The 24,636-nt window shown below is 38.4% G+C and overlaps 1 protein-coding gene across 1 annotated transcript; it reads left to right on the top strand.

Moving 5' to 3' along the window:
* The first annotated feature begins 342 nt into the window (after window positions 1-342).
* On the top strand, window positions 343-2,296 carry LOC106375788 (probable pectate lyase 18). Its single transcript, XM_013815780.3, has 3 exons — window positions 343-582; window positions 792-1,541; window positions 1,638-2,296. Exons 1-3 carry the CDS (start codon window positions 473-475, stop codon window positions 1,996-1,998), a joined length of 1,221 nt encoding a protein of 406 aa, XP_013671234.1. The 5' UTR covers window positions 343-472; the 3' UTR covers window positions 1,999-2,296.
* Window positions 2,297-24,636: the final 22,340 nt, after the last annotated feature.

Below are 24,636 nucleotides of genomic sequence, written 5' to 3'. Positions count from 1 at the left end.
TTTTTGTTGGTTTGACATTCTATAAACAGAGCCTTTCGTCTCTGTTTGTTATCAACTAGAATGGTTGATAAGTTTGGATCTTTATAATTAACCAATTTCATACTGTTTTTATTCGGCTAAACCGAGCGAGTGGAGTTTATTTGAAAAGTAAAACATTTCGACCTAATTTAGACTATAGGCTTTTGTTTTAATGTCAACAATTAGCTAATCAAAGATTTTAATTGTAGCGTGTGTAAGCAATCTATTGGTTAAAATTTGGGATTATTATATAAAAAGAAATAAAAGAGTGGGACCTAAACCGAAAATTCCAATAACAAATAGTGTATGGGGGTCCTCAACATCTTTTATATAAACCCCCAAAGTTTCAGCTTCTCTCTTATTCCCACTCAAAACTTCCATATTCTTTTTTCCCTCTTCTCTCACTTAGATCCAAGAGAGAGATAGAGTGAGTTACTCTGTACGGATAGTAAAAATGCAGACAAATAAGCTCTTTATCTCCATAGTCTCCTTCCTTCTCTATGCTCCATTGATGTTCTCTTCACCAGTTCCAGACCCAGAAGCTATCGTCGAAGAAGTTCACAAGTACTAATCTTCTCTCTTCTTACCCACATTTTACCCCCTTTTTTTTTTTTGCTTAAACCCACATTTTACTTGAAACCCAACTTCTCAGCTTACTGTTATAAAAGACACTTCTTTTGCCAAATGGGACCATAAAAAATGCAAATTCCCTAAAATATAACTCTGCTTTTTTTGTAATAGTATCTGATCTCGTTGGTTGTGCACTGTTGCAGGAGCATTAATGCGTCGGTTGCAGCAAGAAGGAAGCTAGGCTACCTCTCATGTTCCACCGGTAACCCTATCGACGACTGTTGGCGATGCGACTCAAACTGGGAGAAAAACCGCCAACGTCTCGCCGACTGCGCCATCGGGTTCGGCAAGAACGCCATCGGCGGCCGTGACGGTCGTATCTACGTGGTGACCGACTCAGGAAACGACGACCCAGTGACCCCCAAGCCCGGAACGTTAAGACACGCCGTGATTCAAGACGAGCCCTTATGGATCATCTTCCAGCGAGACATGACCATTCATCTCAAAGAAGAGCTCATCATGAACTCTTTCAAGACCATAGATGGTCGTGGCGCGTCCGTGCACATCGCTGGTGGGCCTTGCATCACGATCCAGTACGTGACCAACATTATCATCCACGGGATTCATTTACACGACTGCAAGCAAGGTGGGAACGCTATGGTGCGAAGCTCCCCACGGCATTTCGGGTGGAGAACGATATCGGACGGTGACGGCGTGTCTATCTTCGGAGGGAGTCATGTTTGGGTTGATCATTGTTCGTTGTCTAACTGTGACGATGGGCTTATTGATGCTATAATGGGCTCGACGGCTATTACTTTGTCTAACAATTACATGACGCATCATGATAAGGTCATGTTGCTTGGTCATAGTGATACTTACACTCGTGACAAGAATATGCAAATCACCATTGCTTTTAACCATTTTGGTGAAGGACTTGTTCAAAGAATGCCAAGGTAAAAAAAAACGTATTTGATTATTCTAGGGTAGATAAATAAATGTGATTGAGATGTGTGACTAAATTTTTAGGACCAATGTTGGATGTGTTATAGGTGTAGACATGGGTACTTCCATGTGGTGAACAATGACTACACACATTGGGAGATGTACGCGATTGGTGGAAGTGCTAATCCTACTATCAATAGTCAAGGGAACAGATTTGTGGCCCCGAATATCAGATTTAGCAAAGAAGTGACTAAGCACGAGGACGCGCCGGAAAGCGAGTGGAAGAGCTGGAACTGGAGATCATCTGGTGATTTGTTGCTAAACGGTGCGTTTTTTACGCCTTCTGGTGGTGCTTCCTCTTCTAGCTATGCCAAGGCTTCCAGTCTTGGGGCTCGACCGTCTTCTCTCGTTGGCCCGTTGACGGTTGGTTCTGGTGCGCTGAATTGCCGCAAGGGTTCACGTTGCTGATTTTGGTGGCCTTCCACTTAAGTTCTTTTAGCCAATTAAACAAAATTATATAGTAAAGGCAATTAAAGCACCAATTAAGGGGGTTAAGTTATAACTTTCCGTACTCCTTAATTTACTCTCTTTTGATTTTTCTTCTTTTTGGAGGTAAAATTAAGGAGAATACAACCTCTGGCTTGCTTCTTTTAGGATCCTTGTAAGGATTCTCTGTTTTAAGGAATCTTTTATTAGGTTAAAACTGTAGGAACAAGAGCAGATGTGTTGATCTTGATATCAATATAAATATAATTTGTGTCTTCTCTTTTATTTCTCGTATAACTGTTTTGACTATAGTGACCCGTCGCAAAATGAAAACGATATAAATTAAATGTGCGGTGTTTCTCGTACTCATGGTGGAGGAGATTGCTAGTTACAAATTTACACTGCACATGCGGTGTTTTTCATCATTCAGAGGCTTGGAATGTTCTGTAAAATAGGTAACTTTTATGGGTCAAAGTTGTTCGAGCCTGTCAATGTTTGACCAAAGCCACGATCTATTTCACTCTGGTCGATGCATCATCGATTGTGGTAATTACCCTTAAAATTAGGAAAAAATAATGCATGTGACCAGTCATGTGTCTCAGCAGCCCTACTTTTCATGGACTGGTCTCATATTCGTGCTGACTACTGTCCACTGATTGTGGAGATTTTTCAAATTTTGAAATTTGTAACAACTAAAATAACTAACTATTTGTTTTTCTCCGTATAACTGACCAATATAATACACCTTTTCCTTGGCCATGTCATCATGTCACATGTGCAACACATTAGTTCATTTAGAAAAGAAAATAATTTTTTTTTGTGGTTACTTGTCGCAGCAAAAGATTATGTTGTGGTTGGTGTAATTATGCCGTGGCAGGTTCGAAGCGCCAAAGTCAGTGATTGATGAAATATTATACATCTTTATCCAACTGTTTCATGTGTATGATCCATCTCGCTGATCTATCTAGATTATCTATCCAGATTTTAAAGGGCCGTTTGTTTCTCTATCCAAATGATCTATCTAGATGAACCATCTGGATGAATTTATGTTTTTTTCTTTATTTATATTTTCATTCAGATGAGTTTAATAAATAAATTACGAAAATACTTTTGTTTTGATTTAATCATATTTTTATATTAATTTTAACTATACTAATTTTTATTATTTAGACTAAAATATTTTTATACTGAAATAATTTTAAAATTAACATTTTGACATTTTTGCATTTTCGGTTTGGTAGGAAAACGTGTTTTGCGGTTTTGGCGGGGAAACACGTTTTTACGAGTTTGGCGGTAAAATGTATTTTGCAGTTTTGGTGGGAAAACATGTTTTTTTGTGGAAAACGCGTTTTTACGGTTTTGGCGAGAAAACACGTTTTGGCGGGAAAACATGTTTTTTGCAGTTTTGGCGGGAAAACACGTTTTTACGAATCTGGCGGGAAAACACATTTTTACGAATCTGGCGAGAAAACATGTTTTGTGGTTTTGGTGGGAAACGCGTTTTTTGGTTTTGGCGAGGAAAACCCGTTTTTACGGTTTTGGCGAGAAAGTGTGTTGTGCGATTTTGGCGGAAAAGTGCGTTTTTGGCGGTCTTGATGGAGAATTTTTTCTAATGTGAAACAACATTTTTGTGGATTTTACGAGAAAATGTGTTTTGGTGAGAAAATGTGTTTTGGACGAAAATGTGTTTTGGCGTAAAACTGCGTTTTGTAGTTGTGACAGAAAAATGTGTTTTGTGGTTTTGATGAGAAAATACGTTTTTATGGTTTTGTCATTTTTCGTGAGTGACAAAATGATATGAGATTTAAATTTGTAATTTATGAATTGTATAGGGGTATAATAGACATTATACCATTTTGATAATCATTTCCATCCAGATAGTCCAATTTGAATCACCTAGCTGATTTTCAAAATTAAACTTAAAATTTTAAATTCATTCAAATAAACCATCCAAATAAACCATTCAGATGACATGTAACTTTAATGTTTAAACGAAGAAATCTAGACAGATGGAGAAATGAACATTTATTTTGTTGATTCCAAACACATAAAGATATAGTTAGGTAAATAGGTCTGCTATCACTACAAGAAAACAGGGGGATTCTGATGGCCGAAATCGTCGGAAATTCGTCGGAATCGGTCTATTCCGACGAATTTCCGACGAACCCGTCCGTCGGTATCGTTTCGTCGGAAAAAAAAAATTTGTCGGAATTTCGTCAGAAATTCCGACGACTTTCTGACGAATACCAAGAAACGTCATTCTGACGAACTTCCGACGATATTACGATGCGGCTACACGAGACCAGAGTTCATCGGAAAACTACAATTCCGACGAACGTGGTTCCTCGGTTTATTCCGACGAACTTTGGGCGTCGGAATTTACCGACGGACATCGGTCGTCGGAATATACCGACGAACCACGTTCGTCGGTATATTCCGACGGAAATGAGTTTGCCGGTAAAGTCCGACGGATATATGTCCGTCGGTATATTCCGACGACCGTTGTCCGTCGGTATATACCCTTTTTTTTTACAAATTAATTTTGCATTTTTATATATTTTTTGATATTAATAAATTTAAAAAATTGGAAATTTAAAACTAATAATATTATAAAATTTAAATTCATAAAAACCGAAATAGGAAAAAAACATTCATAAAGTTTAAAATTCATACAAACCGAAATAGAAAAAAAAAACATTCCGAAAGTTTTATAAAGCCGAAATAAACTAAGATGAACTCGAAGACATCAAACGATCTAGCTTCTGCATAATCTCGGTGTTGAACTTCTTCTGGGATGCCAACTCAGCAAGGATAGTGGCATTCTCCGAACGGATAGTGGCATTCTCCGAAAGGATAGTGGTGTTCTGCTCCTCCAATGCCCCAATCCGTTCATCTTTGTCATGTAGCTCCTCGAGAATCATGGGATCGGCATACGGAGCTTGCGAAGAAGATGCCGGATACGAAGAAGCACGACGGGCCAACCCAACTAAACGGCCTCCTTTCCTTTTAGGAACCGCCTACAAAAATATTTAAAGTAAGTAAATATGGACAAGTAAGTAATCGACATTATAAAAAAAATATATTAATAAAAAAAATTACCTTTTCAACCATCTCATTTATTTGCAATAGAGACAGGTTGGTTGAAGCTCCCGTGGAGTCGCCGTCATCAGAGAGAGGCTGAGATTGAGAAACTATCTCAGCTTCCACCAAATCAACTACACCTCTGATCACGGGGTCCTGAATTTGACCCGTCGTCTTGTTAGTGTGAGCCACCTTAATGAGTTGGAGACGATCAACGGGATTACCGTCATTTGCTTCGATCTAAAAAAACCGCCATTATTAGCCAAAAAATATATAAAATATTTATTTAAAAAATATAAAGATAAATAATAATAAAAAACTTACAAGTTCATCCTCCTTAGTAGACATGGAGCAAGCGCCGAGGTTGTGCACATACATACCTTTCCCGCCACGATCGCTCTTCCGGTTCCTGGAGTTCCTAGAAGACGTCTCTGCAGTGTCTTCCCTCTCCCAATGAGCTATCAACTGCTCCCACACCCCCCCCCCCCCGTTGATGAACCGTGGCTTCTTGTTCTTCTGCCAAACTGTCTTCCACGCGTTTATCTGCTTTGTGTAAGAGTCCATGGCCTTTTCGTTGAATTTCTTACGGACTGTTTCCGTAAGATCGGAGTGCCAGTTGAACTCTTGCTACAAAACAAACACAATTTAATAAGTAAATATATGTAAAAAAATGTAAAAACTTAAAAAAATGAAGGGTTACTATACCGCAAACTGACGAAACCACAACTCTCGTTCGTCGGAAGGGATCACACTCCACTTTGGATATCCAAAACGGAGCATGGAGTACATCATCTGGTTGATGCTCCGGCTAATGCCATTTTTCGACTTGGTGAACCTTTAAAAAAAAATACAAGTTAGCAAGTTAATTAAAGCAAAAAATATAACGGTACAAATAAAAAAAAATACTAACCAAGTGCTATGGCCTCGTCGTGGGTTGAGTTGGAGAAACGGGAGATGCTCTCGACCTGGTTGTTGAACCAATAGATGAACCGGCATGACCCCCGGATCCTGTTGAGCAGCAGCGTGAGGGGCAGAGGGAGCTGGAGCGGGAATATATGCGGGAACCGAGTCATGAGACGATACCGATGCACGGGAACCGCTCACCGAACTACGTCGAAGACGGGCTGCGGGGCGGGCTTCATCCTCGGCCCTAAAAAAAAAAAATTAACCCATCAAACATATTTTCATTTATATATTTACAAAAGGTTTTATAAACGTTTTAAAAAAAACTATTAAACCTTTTATATATATATATATATATATGTATACAAAATTATAAAAAATTTATAAATATAGAAAAATGTTGTTAAAAATTTATAAATGAAGAAAAATGTTGTTAAATATTTATATTTTAAAAAAAAAATGTTGTTAAATATTTATTAGTGGAAACTTAAAAAAAAATATAAAAAATTTTAAAATTTTAAAATTTTTACTATACATGATTTACATATACATATATATATGTATACAAAATTATAAAAAATTTATAAATATAGAAAAATGTTGTTAAAATTTATAAATGAAGAAAAATGGTGTTAAATATTTATATTTTTTTCAAAAAAACGTTTTTAAAAATCAAAAAACGTTTTTAAAAATCAAAAAACGTTTTTAAAAATAAAAAAAAACGTTTTAAAAAATCAAAAAACGTTTTTAAAAATCAAAAAATGTTCCAAAAAAAACTAAAACAACAATCCTAACTTATATATCCTAAACTATCCATTCAATCCTAAAATGTTCAATCAAACAACCTAAAATCCGAGATCAACTTCCAAAACCCTAAACAATTGAAAAAAAAAGGTTTGGGATGATTCTTACATGATTTGGGGTTTGGGGAAGAGATAGGAGGGTGAGGAGAGGATTCGCCGGTGAAGAGAGGCCGGAATCGCCGGAGAGTCGCCGAAATCGCCGAAATCGCCGGAGAGTTTTGAGAGAGAGAGAGGCCGCGGAGATAACGAAGAAGAAAGGAGAAGGGTTTTTATTTCCGTGGATTCCGACGGACACGGGTTCGTCGGTATTCCGTCGGTATATTTAAAATATACCAAATGCCGATTCGCGAAAATTTTCAAGCGGTTTGGTTCTCCCGGGCTAATTGAAATTCCGACGGAACGTGTCCGTCAGTATTTTCCGACGGACACATTCCGTCGGTATATTCCGACGGAATTCCGACGACTTAGTGTTTAGGGTGTTCTTTTCAAGTTTCTAAATGCAAAATCCAAACCTTTGATAATATATATAGTATTTGCATAAAGATTTAACAATAAAAATGTTTTATAACACGATTTTACACAACAATATTTTTTGTAGTGTAAGCTTATATAAATATGATTGTATAAGTACATAATGTTAAGATGAGATGTTATGAAAACAATGATATGCATACATAAATATTTTAATGAGTTGTTATATTTGAACGGTTGCGATCTAATACTATACTAAACACTTATTATGTGTTATTTTCATAGTTTTGGCATCTAAATTTATAGATTTTTATGATTGAAACTTTATAGAAAAACATGTCGTCGGTATTTTCCGACGAAATACCGACGACCTTTCCAATTTTCAATGAAACCCGTTGTCGTCGCTATGTCGTCGGTATATTGCGAGGGATTTCCGACGGACCATTAAAAAAAAAAAAAAAAAAAAACTAATCAGAATCTTCTGAATCTTCATCAAACTCCCCAACCTCGGCTTCCGGCTCTGAATGTACGACAGCATCATGTCCAAACACAGTCAAATTCTCAACGAGTTGAACATTTTCCAAATCTTCAACTGCCTGGGCGTTGCTGGTAGACTCTGGTTGCAATGGTTCATCATCATCAGAAGTTCCATCCACTCGTCCTCTTGGGTTGATTTGCGTTACAGTAACCCATGGATCGTCTCTGTACGTCACCCGAGGGTAACTGATGTAGCACACCTATACATATCAATTATACAAAGTATTAGTTCAATATATAACATTAATTAATTATATTGGTAAAAAATTATGAATATATTGACATACCTGATCAGCTTGCGAACCAAGAATGAAGGGATCATAATATTGAAGTTTCCGCCGCGAATGAACTGATGTAACACCAAACGCATCAATCTTCACTCCTCTATCTGGGGTGGTGTCATACCAATCACAATAGAATACTACACAACGCAATCCAACCATTCCAGGAAATTGGATTTCCAATATTTCTTTTATGTTGCCGTAGTAGACATCGTCACCAGAAGAAGATGAAACACCAGCATCATATGTTGTCTTAGAATGACCTTTCCTTGTGAATGCATATCCTCGCGTACAAAATTTAGGATATGATTTGACCACATAGTTTGGTCCCTGCACAAATTCGCGTATCCAATCATCGAACACAAGACCTCTGGCCAAACCATCATTCACCTATAAAAAAAAACATATATGATTGCAAAATTAATTAGTTTATATATATTAAATTTAAACTAATCATTTGCATAGGGTAATAGGATATATGACTCACATAACTACGAAGCCACGCAGCAAATCCGTTATCTCTAAGTTGTCGAAGCTCATCTTCTGTTGCATGCCTGTGAGTCATACGCAACTCCGCCATATATACACTATATACAAAAATATTATCAATATGAAATAAATTTATTGAATATTAATCTAACAATAAATGAATAAATATTTTTACCTCTCATATTGTAGAACATCTTCACAGTTGGTGAGCAAATATGTTTGCAAATGAGCGTTCTCAGTGTCCGTAAGTCTCCGCTTCGTGAATTTTCCACTAAGTCGTCCTATTTCCTTGAACATGCTTGGGACAGTAACATGATATGTTGCTCTCTCCCCTCTATCATCATGCCGAGCAGGTCTTCGGTGTTTTGTTTGCACTTCTGGTGGAAAATAATTTTCAGCAAAGATTGCAGTTTCTTCATTGATCACCTGTGCCACTATAGATCCTTCCACCCTGCTTTGATTTTTGACCATCTTCTTCAGATGATGCATATAACGCTCAAAAATATACATCCATCTGTACTGCACAGGACCACCAAGTTCCAATTCTCTTGCGAGATGAATAGCAAGATGTTCCATTACATCAAAGAATGATGGAGGAAATATCTTCTCAAGGTTGCACATGCTGACTGGTGCGTTTGTCTTCAAATTATTAATACCCTCTTCAGTCAATACTCTGCTGCATAAGTCACGGAAAAAAACACTAATCCCTGCAATTGCTTCATGAACATTACGTGGCAATAATGCTGAAAAGGCAAACGGAAGGAGGCGCTGCATAATTACATGACAATCATGACTCTTCAAGCCAGTAAACTTTCCTTCGCTTCTATCAACGCAGTTCCCCAAATTTGATGCATATCCGTCAGGAAATTTCACTTTCTCTGTAATCCAATCAAAGAACTCTTCTTTTCTAGCACCATCTAGCCGATAAATGGGAAAAGGGGCCGTACCGTTCTCATCAACGTGAAGTTCAGAACGATCACAAATATCGACTAAATCCAACCTTGACTTCAAATTATCCTTCGTTTTACCTTGGATGTTAAGGACTGTGTTCATCAGATTATCGAAGAAGTTCTTCTCAATATGCATGACATCTAAATTATGCCGCAATAGATGACTCTCCCAATATGGTAGATCCCAGAAAATACTCTTTTTGTGCCAGTTATGTAGCTCTCCAACCGCATTGACTCGAATGTTTTCATGTCCACCTACATCTGGCGTCCTTTCTGCATCAAAATACCTAAACTGCTTCAACAAATCTTTCCCACTAACTTCCTCAGGTGGACCATCAAACACCTGCTTGTTCTTCGTAAACGAAGTCTTACTCCTGCGGTATGGATGATCAGGTGGTAGAAATCGTCTGTGACAGTCAAACCAACACGTTTTCCTTCCGTTCTTTAGTTGGAAAGCATCTGTGTCATCTTGACAATATGGACATGATAGCTTCCCATGTGTTGTCCATCCAGATAACATACCATATGCTGGAAAGTCACTTATTGTCCACATAAGTACTGCCCGCATCTGAAAGTTTTCTTTGCGCGAAACATCGTATGTCTCAAAACCATGCGCCCATAGTTGTTGCAACTCATATATTAGTGGTTGAAGAAACACATCTAGTGATCTTTTAGGATGATCTGGCCCGGGGACTAGAATTGAGAGAAACAAAAACTCTCGTCGCATGCACAAGCTCGGCCGTAAGTTGTACGGTGTCACAATAACTGGCCATAGAGAATACTGCCTTCCATGCTTTCCAAATGGGCTGAAACCATCAGTAGATAATCCAAGATAAACATTTCTTCTCTCTTCCGCAAATTCTGGATATGTTGACTGGAAATGTTTCCAAGCCTTTGCATCTGAAGGATGTCTAATCTCACCATTTGTGGAATGCTCTGCATGCCATCTCATTGCTTTTGCTGTGCGCTCACACTGATACAACCTCTTCAATCTTTCCGTCAAAGGCAAATACCACATTCTTTTGAATGGGATCGAAACTCTTCCCCTCGTCTCCTGATAACGAGGTTTCCCACAAAATTTGCATACATTCCGTGTCTCATCCGCTCTCCAGTAGATCATGCAGTTGTCAATACATACATCTATCACTTCATACGGTAGTTGAAGACCTGCAACAAGTTTCTGAACCTCGTAGTATGAACCCGGTGCAAGGTTATCCTCAGGTAGAATACCTTTGACAAAATCAGTAATCGCATCCATACATTCTTCAGCCAAATTATAGTCTGTCTTAATACCCATTAATCTAGTTGCAGATGATAAGACTGAATGACCATCTCTACAATTTTGATACAAAGGTTGTTTTCCTGCATCCAACATGTCAAAAAATCTCCTAGACTCGGGGTTTGGTTCTTCCCCTCTATAATGATCATGTACCATCTGCTCAGTACCTACACCATAATCTATATCCGTTCTAGATTCTTCTAACCTAATATCAGGCTGAGGTTCACTAACAGGCTGAGGTTCGCTAGTACTACCATATTCATAACCAGTTTCCCCATGAAGGTACCAAACTTTATAATTACGTGAAAACCCTTTCATATACAAATGAGTCCAAACATCAAATTCTTTTATAACCTTATTATTATTGCAAGAAGAGCAGGGACATCTTAACATACCACTTTTTGCATCCGGTTGCTGTTGAACAAGCCTCATGAATTCTCCAATCCCTTGAACGTATTCTTCCGTAAGCAAATTGGTGTTCGGATCCAAATGAGGTTTATCCATCCACGAACGATAATAAACTTCTGAAGACATGATTTTCACGGAATTGTTATGACTAAAGAGAATGAAGAGAGAATGAAGTGTGAATGAGTTGAATGAGGAGGGGTTGTATTTATAGGAAATTGCTTACGGACCTCCGACGACTTTCCGACGAAATTCTGACGGATGTAAAGAAGTCCGTCGGAATTCTGTCGGAATTGTCCAATCCCAAACGGCTATACAACGGTCATATGTATTTGTCGGCAACGGTCACATGGTTCGTCGGAATTCCGTCGGAAAATACCGATGGAATTCCGACGACTTTGCTGTTAATCGGAATGTCGTCGGAATTCCGTCGGAATATACCGACGAACTTCCGACGACTACAACGGTTACATTTTTTATCGGAATGTCGTCGAAAAGTCGTCGGAAAATTCCGACGAACCGTATATCGTCGGAATTCCGTCGGAAATGGCCGACAGAATTCCGACGACTTCATTTTTTTGGATTTGGTCGGAAATTTGTCAGTATTCCGTCGCAAATGTCCGACGACCTTGGTGTCCGTCGGAAGCTCCGTCGGAATTCGGAGTGTTTTCTTGTGGTGTATCGAGCAAGAAGTTTTTGGAACTTTTAATGGCCATGTGTGTCGGTTGAGCTTGTGCGGTCCACGTGTTGGGCTCGGTTAATTCAGTTGTAATTGTCAGGTATTTAACTACCCATCCAGGGTAGGGTACTTGAGGCTTCTACTTTTTATATTTTTTGTAGTTGAGAAATTATAGCGAGATTATTAATTCCAAACCTTGGTTAAAACTCAGCAAATACTTATTAGAGCTCAGAGTGCGACTTGATCAATTCTGAATGAAAAAATGGAATCAGCTGAAGACTGGTTTGATGTCGAGAAAACAAATGTGACGTTGTACTGTGGAAAAGAAATTTTCTATTCAAAGTATAGTACACATGTGATATGTTCATGCCTTCATGGGCTACCTCCAAAACGAAGCAAGATGAATCAAAGAAAGAAGAAAAGTATACCAACCATGAAGGAAAAGACTGAAACATTCGAGCAACGAATTCCCAAGGATTTCTTTCTAAGGTAATGAATGAAAACCTTTAGCTTTAAGCACGTGCAATGCAATGCATTAGAAAAAAAAAATATATATATATATATATATGTCTGCTTTTTGATTGGTATGGAGCTACTGGGGAGAAAGGGAAACTCTGATTGAGGCAGTTAGTTAATGTATATCAGTAAGGCTTTCCCAAGACTGATAATTAATTTATATCTTCCTAAACTTGTTTCGGACATGAGAAGTTTGATCTTGAGTGGTGATGCTGCCCCTTGCTTTAAACCGGCTTAGAGGACGAGCGCGATTGAGCAAGTCGAGCGCTATTAAGCTTATGTGTTAGTGTTGTCCTGTCTTTTACTGGAATTTGGTTCAGATCGCTGCCCAGCTCGGACTTAGAGGGCAGTCCTTGAGCGGGATTGTATCTACTCTTCTGAGGAATGGTGAAATGTTCAGGCAACCGGATGAAACAGCTTCTTGTTAGCGTTGTGTGCCTCAATCGCTTGTCTTTGGGTCCTCCTTCTTGTCTAACTCGGTTAACACTTTCACTCAGACTACTCAAGGTTGTATCGTTACTTCGAGTCATGTTCGCTCCCAAGCAGAACAGCTAAAGTATCGATTGTTTTTGTTTCCATGTTTTTTAACTTTTTTTGCCATGGATCCAAGTCTACAGGTTTTATATTTTGTTAATCACATCTTGTAAAACCTAAACTTTCATCTTCTGAAATGATATTTACACTTTAGCAAAAAAAAAAAGATTCGGTGAAGATCTGATAAGTGCTTAACGTGAGAACTAGTTACCTAACCTAACAAACATGACTAGTTAAAAACATTTTCACGTCTTCTGAACTTTGTTTGCAACTTGTGTTTGATATATTTTGGCTTTGCAGGAGTTATATATTTATATGAATCAATGGCATTGCAATCCTTCGATGATGCTAACTAAAAATTCCTTTCGATTCCCATGTTCAACTATGATCATCGATCACTGAATTGTCTAAATGCAAGGCTAATGCAAGTATCAAGTTCAATACTTCCTATAACCACGAGGAACCATGACTATGTAGTGTAGGCCATTCAAGATGGAAAGAAGTTCATTGTAGGTGACGATTACACGCACTGATGAGTTCACCGGTTACAAGCTACATCGCCGGCAACCGAGAAAACGAGGTGAATCTCACCTTCTTGTGGTCAACGTCAACGGTTGAAAACTATTAGTAATGGGCGTAACTCATGAGTTGAGGATTGTCTATACATTTATATATTGCCTAAGAATTACTATGTTAAGCGAGGCATGACACTAATAGGCCCCTTCGAGATGCGGGTGAGAAACGGTCCAACAGAAACAACCCAAACCCAACATTTCGAAAATACCACATCGATATGGGCCAATTGTACATACTACATAGGTAGGAAACTGTTTATGTGAGAAATGATATGATGGTCTTTACTCTGAGCTCTGATACCATATTAGTGATGGAGATAACTCATACCCAAAAACTAACTCATGAGTGGTGGATTATCCATACACTTATATATTGTCCAAGAATTACTATGTTAAGCAATGTGGGACACTAATAAAAACTGTATACTGATTCCGGGAATTTAGGATCTAGACTAGTGGAACGTGCCGGAGAATTGGGTTAAACGAAGTTAGTTAGGAAATTTCCGACTTAGGTTGATTTGTTTGTAATCTGAACTAATTTCCGTTTTCGGATTAATTAAAAAAAAATCAAAAGATGGAAAGAAGTTGAACATTGCAATCGTAGAGTTCAAACGTACAAAAAGGTAACCACAAATGTTCAGAAGAAGAAGACTATGAGTGGTGGATAATGTATATCAAATTGCATAACCGGTGTAGCTCATTGCAAATTAAATTTAAACCGTAGACTGAACCACTGAATTATATAACCTTTCCTCGCAAATATTTTTATTTTTTAAATGATTTTCAAGTGAATATATTGTTTTTTTTAAAGTCTGATTAATTATGTTATTACAACGCCGAGAAATATTACAGAGACGATTCTACGGCCGACAATTCTATCACCATATGAGAATACACGTCTATCCAACAAGTGGATATATTTATGATATTTATATTTAAAGAAATACCCTAGGATAGTACTAAAAAAATTTTAGTCACAAAAATAGACCACAAGAAGGAAAATGATCAAAATATTTCATTAAAGAGATAAATATACATTTATAAGTTAACTAATTCACACCTTTGGGTTTAGAGTTAAGGGGTGGAGATTTGAGATTGAAGCTTAAATTTTTATAAAATAAAAAATAAATATTAAAAATTTGAAAATAAAAATTTTAAAAATAGTTTCAAAAAGTATTTTCGAATTACAAAAAGAAAATTTAAAAAAAAATAAAAAAAAATTTGAAAAAAAATAAATTCAAAAAAAAATATATAAAAAAATTTGAATTTGAAAACATATAATCTAAAACTATAAAAAGGAGGGTAATTCTCCTAAATAGACCATTTTCAAATTTTGATCACAAAATAAACCGCAAGGAGAAAAATGACAAAAATGTTTCATTTAATAGGTAAAATGACCCTAATACCCTAGATATATAAAAAATAAAAAATAAAAATATTTTTTTTATCGTTTTAGATTATATGTTTTTAAATTCGAACTTTTTTAAAAAAATTTTCTTTTATAAATTTTTTCTTTCGAATTTTTTTTTATTTTTTTTCAAATTTTTTTTTTTGTAATTCGAAAATACTTTTTGAAACTATTTTTAATATTTTTATTTTCAAATTTTTTATATTTATTTTTTATTTTATAAAATTTAAATCTCAATATCAAATTCCCACCCCTCAACTCTAAACCCTAAGGTTTAGATTAATTAACCCTACGGGTATAAGTGTATATTTACCTATTTAATGAAACATTTTGGTTATGACCGTCAAATGGTTTGTCCATGGTCCAAATGGGCATGACCAGTTGGACCATTTCAGTTTTGGGCACTAATAGGTGGTCCATATTGGACAATCACTACAAGAAAACATCAAGGATTCTGAGGGAAAAAATCGTCGGAATTTCGTCGGAATATCGTTATTCCGACGCAATTCCGACGAAATACGTCGTCGGAAATAATTCCTCGGAATTTATTTTTTCCTCTGAAATCCCTCGGAATTTTCCGACGGAATTCCGAGGAAATAAATTTCCGAGGAAATTCCGAGGATCCCTTGTTTGTCGGAAAAGTCCTCGGAATATACCGAGGTAGAACTTCGTCGGGATAATTCCTCGGAAGTTCATCGATCGATGCGTGTTTGGACATATATACATCGATCGATAGGAGTATACCGACGGACTTTTTCCTCGGTTTATTCCGAGGAACTGTTCCCTCGGTATATTCCGAGGGATCCGTTCCTCGGAATTTTCCGAGGGAGTTGTCCCTCGGAAAATTCCGAGGGAAATGTCCCTCGCTATATTTTTTAAAAAAAACGGATCGATCGATGCGTTTTTGTTCAAAAACGCATCGATCGATGTAGTGAAAAATATAATTAATTTCCTCGAAATGTAAAAAATATTAATTTTTTTGAAAAAATAAAATTTCTGAAATTTAAATTCGAAAATATGAAATTAAAAGTAAAATTGAAATCATACTAATTAATATTCAAAGTTTCACAAATAAAAATAAAACATTCCGAGATTGGGGAAAAAAAAACTACGGGTCTGGCACGTCCGGGAACACCTCGTTCGGGTACATCCTCTGCATCATCTCCATCATTTGCTGGTTCAGCCTCCTCTGTGCCTCATAGCCCGCCTGTTGAGCCGCCATCTGGGTCTCCAACAAAGATATTCGATCATCTTTGTCCTTCAACTGAGCCGTAAGTACTTCTGGATCAACAAAGGGCGGTGGTGCAGAAGAAGGAGGAACCGACCGGGTGCGACGACCCAAACCGAACAAACGTCCCTTCTTCTTTGGAACCGACTGAATAGAAAAAAGCCAAATTTAGAAATTTAAACCAAGAAATAAATGAATTGAACTTTAAAAAAAAAGAACTTACGGATTCAACGATTTCGTTGATTCGAAACCGGGACAAGTTGGTCGAAGCCGTCGAAGCGTCATCCTCGGTTTGAAGCTGAGACACTTCGTCTACCACCTGAGTTTGGACCAGGTCGACCACGTCCCTCACAAGACCGTCATCAATCTGGCCGGTCTTCTTGTTGGTATACGCCCTCCTCATTAGGGCGAGATCATCGACCGGCTCGCCATCATTTTCTTCCGCCTTGAAAAAAACATAAAATTAAAGAAACATTAGAAATTAGAAGAAATGCACAATAAATTTAAATTCTGAAACTCAAATAATTGAAGAAAAAGCGGTTGAACTTACCATGCGATCTCCGAGAGTGGCAATAGATTGAGCACCCAAGTTATGCTTGTAGATGCCCTTCCCTTTACGGTCGCTCCTGCGGTTGGTGGAGTTGGTGGAAGAAGTTTCTTTCGTCTCCTCCTTATCCCAATGCGCACACAACTCCTTCCAGACCGTATCGTTCATCGACTTTGGGACCTTTTAATTAAAAAAAAAAAAAAAGTTTAATAAATTAAAAAATAGTTTAATAAATTAAAAAATTGTTTAATAAATTAAATCGAACCTTATTGATTTCCCACTTCTTCTTCCACTCGTGGATCTGCTTCCCATAGTTGTCCATTACTTTATGGACGAAGTGGTGATAGATAAAGAGCGTCTCATCGGAATTCCAGTTGAACTCTTGCTGAAAAAAAAACACAATTAGTAGAAAATTTATATTAAAGATTAAAAATATAAGTAAAAAATTAGAATACTTACCGCAAACTGACGAAACCACAGAACCTGCTTGTCGGTTGGGAAGTGAGTGAAAGTCGGATGTCCACTGTCGAGGGCCGAGTACATCATACGGTTGATCCATGCGCTGATCCCGTTCCCGGATCGGTTGAACCTTATTAAAAGAACAAACGGTTAATAATGAATCCAAATTTAAAGAAAAAAAAATGTTTAATTACCATGTTTGACCCCGTCCATGTGGATACGGAGTGAGATACGGAAGATGGTCACGACCGGGCTGTTGAACCAACTCCGCAACCCTCATCACTCCCGGAGGACCCGGAGGAACAGGAGCGGATGCAGCAGCGGGAGCGAGAGGAGCATGAGCGGGTGCAGCAGAGGGAGATGTATGGTTGGAGCTGTGGGGCGAAGGGGAATCCTGAAAATGGCTGGAATCCCGAGACTGGCTCCCCGTACCACCACGACCACGACGCTGTCGAGGCCGGGTCTGATCATCATGAGACCTGTAAATTAAAAAATATATATTTAATAAATACAGAAATATATAAATTAATTTTTTTTATTAAAAAAAAATCCCAAATAATTTAATCACAGAAAAAGATTTATATATATTAAATTTTTTAATAAATATATAAAAATAGTTCTAATAAACAAAAATAGTTTTAATAAATAAAAATTGTTTAATAATTAAAATGTTTTGTAAAATCCAAAAAATCGAATTTATATAGAAATTTTTTTTTGTAAAATCCAAAAAATCGAATTTATATAGAAAAATCGTTTTGTAAAATACAAAAATCGATTTTATATACAAAAATTGATTTTATAAATACAAAAAATAAAAAAATTATAAAAAAATTCTAAATCAATTCAACAAAACAAATTATTCAACCAAATCACAATTCTAAACCTATTATACAACCAAATCACAATCCTAACCAATCACCCTAACAAAAATCTATCAAAACTACACAAAAACCTAACAAATAGAACCTAAGAGAGTGGGATAGGGTCCTTACATGATTTGTGTAAGAGAAGAGGGAGATCGCCGGAGATATCGTCGGATTTCAGGGGGAAATCGCCGGAGAGAAAGAGAGGAGTCGCGCAGAGGAAGAAGAGAGAAATGGGGAAGAAGAAGGGGCTCGTGGTTATAAAACCTAGGGTCCGACGGACATTATCCGTCGGAATTCCGTCGGAATTCTAATTTCAATTTTCGCGAAATATTTGCCCGGTAAAATGAAAATATTCCGAGGAAATTCCGACAGATAGTAAAATATCCGTCGGAATTTCCTCGGAATATTCCGAGGAAATACCGAGGAACTAGTGTTTGGGGTTTCAAAACATCAATTTTTTTTGCCGTATTTCATTTCTTATACAATTGTAATGCATACCATTGAGGATTCTTTGTATACATGAGCATAAACCATGAAATAACAAATTTCAAAACTAATTGAAAGTATTCCCTTTACCGTTCGTTAAAAGGTATAAGTGTTTCTCTTATGTTGCGAGATTTCGTTCATACAATCGGAAAAGTGTTAATTATACGGTAAGGAACAAATTTTTGACTTCATAATGAACGTAAGACACTTAATAAGGGTTATATAGGTGTTATTCAAACGGCAAAACGTTGTTTTCGGTTTAAAAACCCTATTTCCTCGGAATTTCCTCGGATTATTCCGAGGGAACTCCGACGAAACCCTCTTCTTCCTCGAAATTTCCTCGGAATATTCCGAGGAAATTCCGACGAACTAGTGTTTGGGGTTTCAAAACGTAATTTTTTTTAAAAAAACGCATCGATCGATGCGTTTTTGAACAAAAACAAATCGATCGATTACTAAGATGGCCCGGGCCGTAAGATTGTGATCGATCGATGAGAGTATCCCATCGATCTATCGACAATCTGAATTGTTCCTCGGAATTTCCTCGGAAAATCTTGTATGTTTTTTTAAAAATGCATCGATCGATGCGTTATAGAACAAAAACGCATCGATCGATTACTAGGATGGACCGGGCCGTAAGATTGTGATCGATCGATGAGATTAACCCATCGATCTATCGACAATCTGAATTGTTCCTCGGAATTTCATCGGAAAATCTTGTATGTTTTTTTAAAAATGCATCGATCGATGCGTTATAGAACAAAAACGCATCGATCGATTACTAGGATTTACGGGGCCGTAAGATTGTGATCGATCGATGAGAGTAACCCATCGATCTATCGACAATCTGAATTGTTCCTCGGAATTTCGTCGGAAAATCTTGTATGTTTTTTTAAAAATGCATCGATCGATGCGTTATAGAACACAAACGCATCGATCGATTACTAGGATGGACCGGGCCGTAAGATTGTGATCGATCGATGAGAGTATCCCATCGATCGATCGACAATCTGAATTGTTCCTCGGAATTTCCTCGGAAAATCTTGTATGTTTTTTTAAAAACGCATCGATCGATGCGTTATAGAACAAAAACGCATCGATCGATTACCAAGATGGCCCGGGCCGTAAGAATGTGATCGATCGATGCGTTATAGAAACAAAACGCATCGATCGATGCGTGTTCGGAAAACAGAATTATAAGGCAAAACCCGACCTTTTTTGGATCTAAACCTTAGAACTCTCATCCCCTCCGATTTCCCCTATAATTCGCCCCCCCCTTTCTCTCTCTATAATCATCCGATTTGAACAATTTTGGGCTCTATTCCACTTGATTTTTCGAGCTCTACCTGATTCCTACACTCGTCTTCACCCTAAGACAGGTATACTCCGCGAATCTCCACATTCTGAAATCGTGTTCTTGAGCAATTTTTGGGTTTTGTGAATTTCTTATTTCCGTGTTGATTCCTTGATCAAATATGCATGAAACAGATGTTTAAACATGGAATAGAACACAATTGTCTGTGATCAACGAGTTTGGAACATGATTTGAGATGATTTAGGGATAGAGAATTTTTTTCAATTTCGTTTTTTTTTATCACAACTCGATTTTGCTTTTCATTTTCATGTTCAGCTTTGCCTTCTTAATTGATTATAACCATGTTGAGAGCAATGATTCTATTTTGTAGAGAATGAAGCGCACGAAAACATCAGCAAAGAAAAACACACAAGAAGCGGGTTCGTCACAGCTGGAGAAGCAAAGGCCAAAGAAGTGGGATAAGTCTGATACCACCCACTACAACAACATGAAGAAGGTAGCCGTTCCGGCTACACAACTAGCATGTCCTGAGACGATGACAATATTGGGAATCAAAGCAGACATTGAAGGACTGTTCCAGAACATGGGTCTAGGCCAACTATGCAACCTCAAGGAACCCACTTATCCGGAGTTGGTACGCCAGTTCATAGCATCCGCATACGTCACCCGTCCCGATGATAGCCATCAGGAAGGTTTTCTGGCATTCGTAGTGCAGAAAGTATACTATGAGGTATCTTTCACAGACCTCTGCGGACTATTTGGATTGAGTGCGGGGGAGAGGACATATGGTCTTTATTGGACTTCAGAGCTGTTGAACTTCTGGGAAACGATTGGCACAGGGGTTTATAGATCTTCTCAGGCAAAGGAGTCACTTATCCGGAGCCCAGTACTGAGATATGCGACACGCCTCATTGGCTCATTGCTATACGGGACAACCACAGCCGCATCAGTCACGCAATGGGAGTTGTGCCTCCTGTACCAAGGTGTGAGGCATTTGCTACCGGCATTTGGAAACTCTACATTCCCACCTGCTACTGCCTTCAACATGGGAGCGGTGCTGGCCGCAAACTTAGCAGGATACAAGGGGAAAGTAACCAAATCCAAGAGCAATGCATGTGGATTTGGTGCAGTGATTACTCGGATCCTTAGACATGTGGGTGTAGACTGTGAGAACCACCAGGTAGCACTGGACAGATCGAACAACATTGCTTGGAACTACCTGGATGTCATTTCTCTAGTAAGTAAGGAGTTCATAGCTGGTCCCCACTCGAGGATCGATCGGGATGGTCCTTACGTCTACGTATTCCAGGACCGAGCGAAGAAAACACTCTACTGCCACCTGCCTCAGATCGGCCTGACTGCTCTACTTTCAGAGGCTGCAGTTGAGTTTCTACCCCCTGCTACCGCACTAGTAGACAAGCCATCCTTCTTCACGCCAAAATATCAGACCAAAGGCAAGGGCGTGGTTGATGAAGAAGGACAAGATGAGGCTGCACAAGCCATTCCAGATGATTCACAACCCCATCAGCTACTCCCATCAGACTCCAGCCAGTACAAGCTGCAAGAGCTTCCACCGAACGCCACTTCGCGCCAGCAACAACATTGGAGAGATCAGAGCATAAAGACAAACAACGACATGCTACACAAGATCTGGGCTGCCATTTCACGTATCAGGCCGTGTCGTTGCCAAAAGGATGATGTAGTTCATCGGGACAACTCTCCATCCAGCTCTGGTTCGGGTTCGAGTGGTACACACATGGTAAGAAAGAGGTCCAAGAGACCCAACGATGCAGGAACATCTGGAGCAGGAGACGAGGAGTAGGAGCTATCACCGGCTATTTTATTTTCTTTTCTATTCTAACGTTTTATGGTCTTATTTTCTGTTAATTTTGAACTGAGTTTTTTTTAGGTTTCTTAATTATGAGTTCGTATTTCTTTTACATGGTTTCTTTGTTTTATTTGGTTGTGTTTTGTGTAGCTTTTAATTCGTATTCAGCTTTGCCTTGCTAGATAAACCAAATAACTATTATCCAAGGAAAGAGGTTATATCAAGTGTTCCTCGGAATTTCCTCGGTATTTCTTAAAAAAAAAAAAAAATAAGTTCAATGGTAGTCTGTTTCCGAGTCATCATCACCAGATGAATCTGAATCTGGATCTTGGTGAAACTCTCCAATTACTGGTTCATCCTCTACGTGAACGACGGCTTCCTCTCCAAAGTCGGTTAAATCGACTACAAGGCCAACTCCAGCTAAATCTTCTGCTGCACTACAGTTGCCGGATGTGCTTGGTTGTAGTGGGTCTTCCAGCTCAGAACTTCCCTGAACTCGGCCTCTCGGGTTGAGTCTTGTAACAGTAACCCATGGATCATCTCTGTTCCTTACCCGGGGGTACTTGATATAACAAACCTGTAACATTTAGAAAAATTATAAATTAATACACATGATGATGAATCATTCTGAATAATTAACATTTAATTACCTGATCGGCCTGGGAAGCAAGAATGAAAGGATCATAATATTGCAGCTTTCGCCTCGAATTTACTGATATAACACCAAATGCATCTGTTCTCACACCTCGATCTGGGGTGTTGTCGTGCCAATCACAATAGAAAACAGTACAGCGCAATCCAACCATGCCCAAATACTTGATTTCCAAAATCTCATGTATGTGTCCGTAGTATACATCATCTCCTGATGCAGAACAAACGCCAGCATCATAAGTCGTACTCGAACGTCTCCTCTTCTGAGTTGTGAATGCATATCCTCGAGTACAAAATCTCGGATATGACTTCACAACAAAGTTTGGTCCAACGACCATCTCACGTATCCAATCGTCAAATGTTTCACCTCTGGCCAAACCAGCAGACACCTATTAATAGCACATATATATATATATATATATCAATAAATGTGAATTAGTATAAATATGTGATAAAATATATTTTAATTTGTTTAAAGCACTCACATAAGTAAACATCCATCCAGTAAATTCTCTCTGCTTCATTTCTTCTAGTTCGTCCTCTGTGGCGTATCTATACTCGAACCGCTTTTCTGCCATGAAAATCCTGTATATGATGACAATAATGTAATTAATTAAGATTTAAATTTCAACTTGTTAAAATAAAAATTTGTAAGCTCATTTATTTACCTCTCATATTGAAGAACGTCTTCGCAGTTGGTGAGCAAATATGTTTGCAAATGACTGCGCTCCTGCTCAGTAAGTCGACGGTCCTTTGGTTTTCCGCTAAGTCGTCCAACGTCTGTGAAAATGTCTGGAACCGTAACATGATATGTTGCCCGTTCGCCTCTATCATCATGCCGAGCAGGTCTTCTGTTTTTGGTCTGAACTTCTGCTGGAAAGTAGTACTCGGCAAAGTTTGAAGTTTCTTCATTGATCATCTGTGCGACTATAGAACCTTCCACCCTACTTAAATTTTTCACCATCTTCTTCAAATGGAACATATACCGCTCATACAGATACATCCATCTATACTGCACAGGACCACCAAGTTCCAATTCTCTTGCCAGGTGAATAACAAGATGCTCCATAACATCAAAAAATGAGGGAGGAAATATCTTCTCAAGGTTGCACTGAATCACGGCTATGTTAGTCTTCAAATTTTCAATACCTTCAAGAGTCACTGATCTCGTGCATAAATCGCGGAAGAAACCACTTATCCCTGCAATTGCTTCATGAACATTTCGTGGTAATATTTCCTTGAAGGCGAACGGAAGGAGGCGCTGCATCATTACATGGCAATCGTGGCTTTTCAAGCCAGTAAACTTTCCTTCCTTTCTGTCGATACAGTTACGCAAATTTGATGCGTAACCGTCTGGAAATTCCACATCGTTTGAAATCCAATCAAAGAACGCATCTTTTCCCGCTGCATCAAGTCGGTATATGGGAAAAGGAGCCCTACCATTCTCATCAACATGAAGTTCTGAACGAGCACATATATCGACTAAATCCAGTCTTGACTTCAAATTATCCTTTGTTTTACCTTGAACATTAAGGATCGTGTTCATGAGATTGTCAAAAAAGTTCTTCTCAATATGCATGACATCTAAATTATGCCTTAGCAGATGATCCTCCCAGTATGGCAGATCCCAGAAAATACTTTTTTTGTGCCAGTTATGTAGTTCTCCAACAGCATCTACCGGAAAACGCTCATGTCCACCGACTTCTGGCGTCCTTTCTGCACCAAAATCTCTTAGTTGTATCTTCAAATCTTTCCCACAAATTTCCGGAGGTGGACTGTCAAACACCCTCTTGTTCTTCGTAAACAAATTCCTACTCCTACGATATGGATGATCAGGTGGTAGGAATCTCCTGTGACAGTCAAACCAACACGTTTTCCTTCCGTGCTTTAGTTGGAAAGCATCAGTGTTATCTTGACAATATGGACATGATAGCCTTCCATGCGTTGTCCATCCAGACAACATACCATATGCTGGAAAATCACTTATTGTCCACATTAGTACTGCCCGCATTTGAAAGTTTTCTTTACACGAAACATCGTATGTTTCAGCACCTTGAGCCCATAGTTGTTGCAACTCATATATTAGTGGCTGAAGAAACACATCAAGTGATCTCTTAGGATGCTCTGGTCCGGGAACGAGAATCGAGAGAAACAAAAACTCTCGTCGCAAGCACAAGTTTGGGGGGAGGTTGTATGGTGTAAGAATGACGGGCCATAGAGAATACTGTCTTCCACTCTTGCCAAACGGACTGAAACCATCAGTACATAATCCAAGGTAGACATTTCTTCTCTCATACGCAAAGTCGGGATACTTTGATTGGAAATGCTT

The sequence above is a fragment of the Brassica napus genome, chromosome C1 (assembly GCF_020379485.1).
Source record: "Brassica napus cultivar Da-Ae chromosome C1, Da-Ae, whole genome shotgun sequence".
In the NCBI taxonomy this organism is placed as follows: Eukaryota; Viridiplantae; Streptophyta; class Magnoliopsida; order Brassicales; family Brassicaceae; genus Brassica; species Brassica napus.
This window is presented reverse-complemented; position numbering and strand designations above follow the sequence as displayed.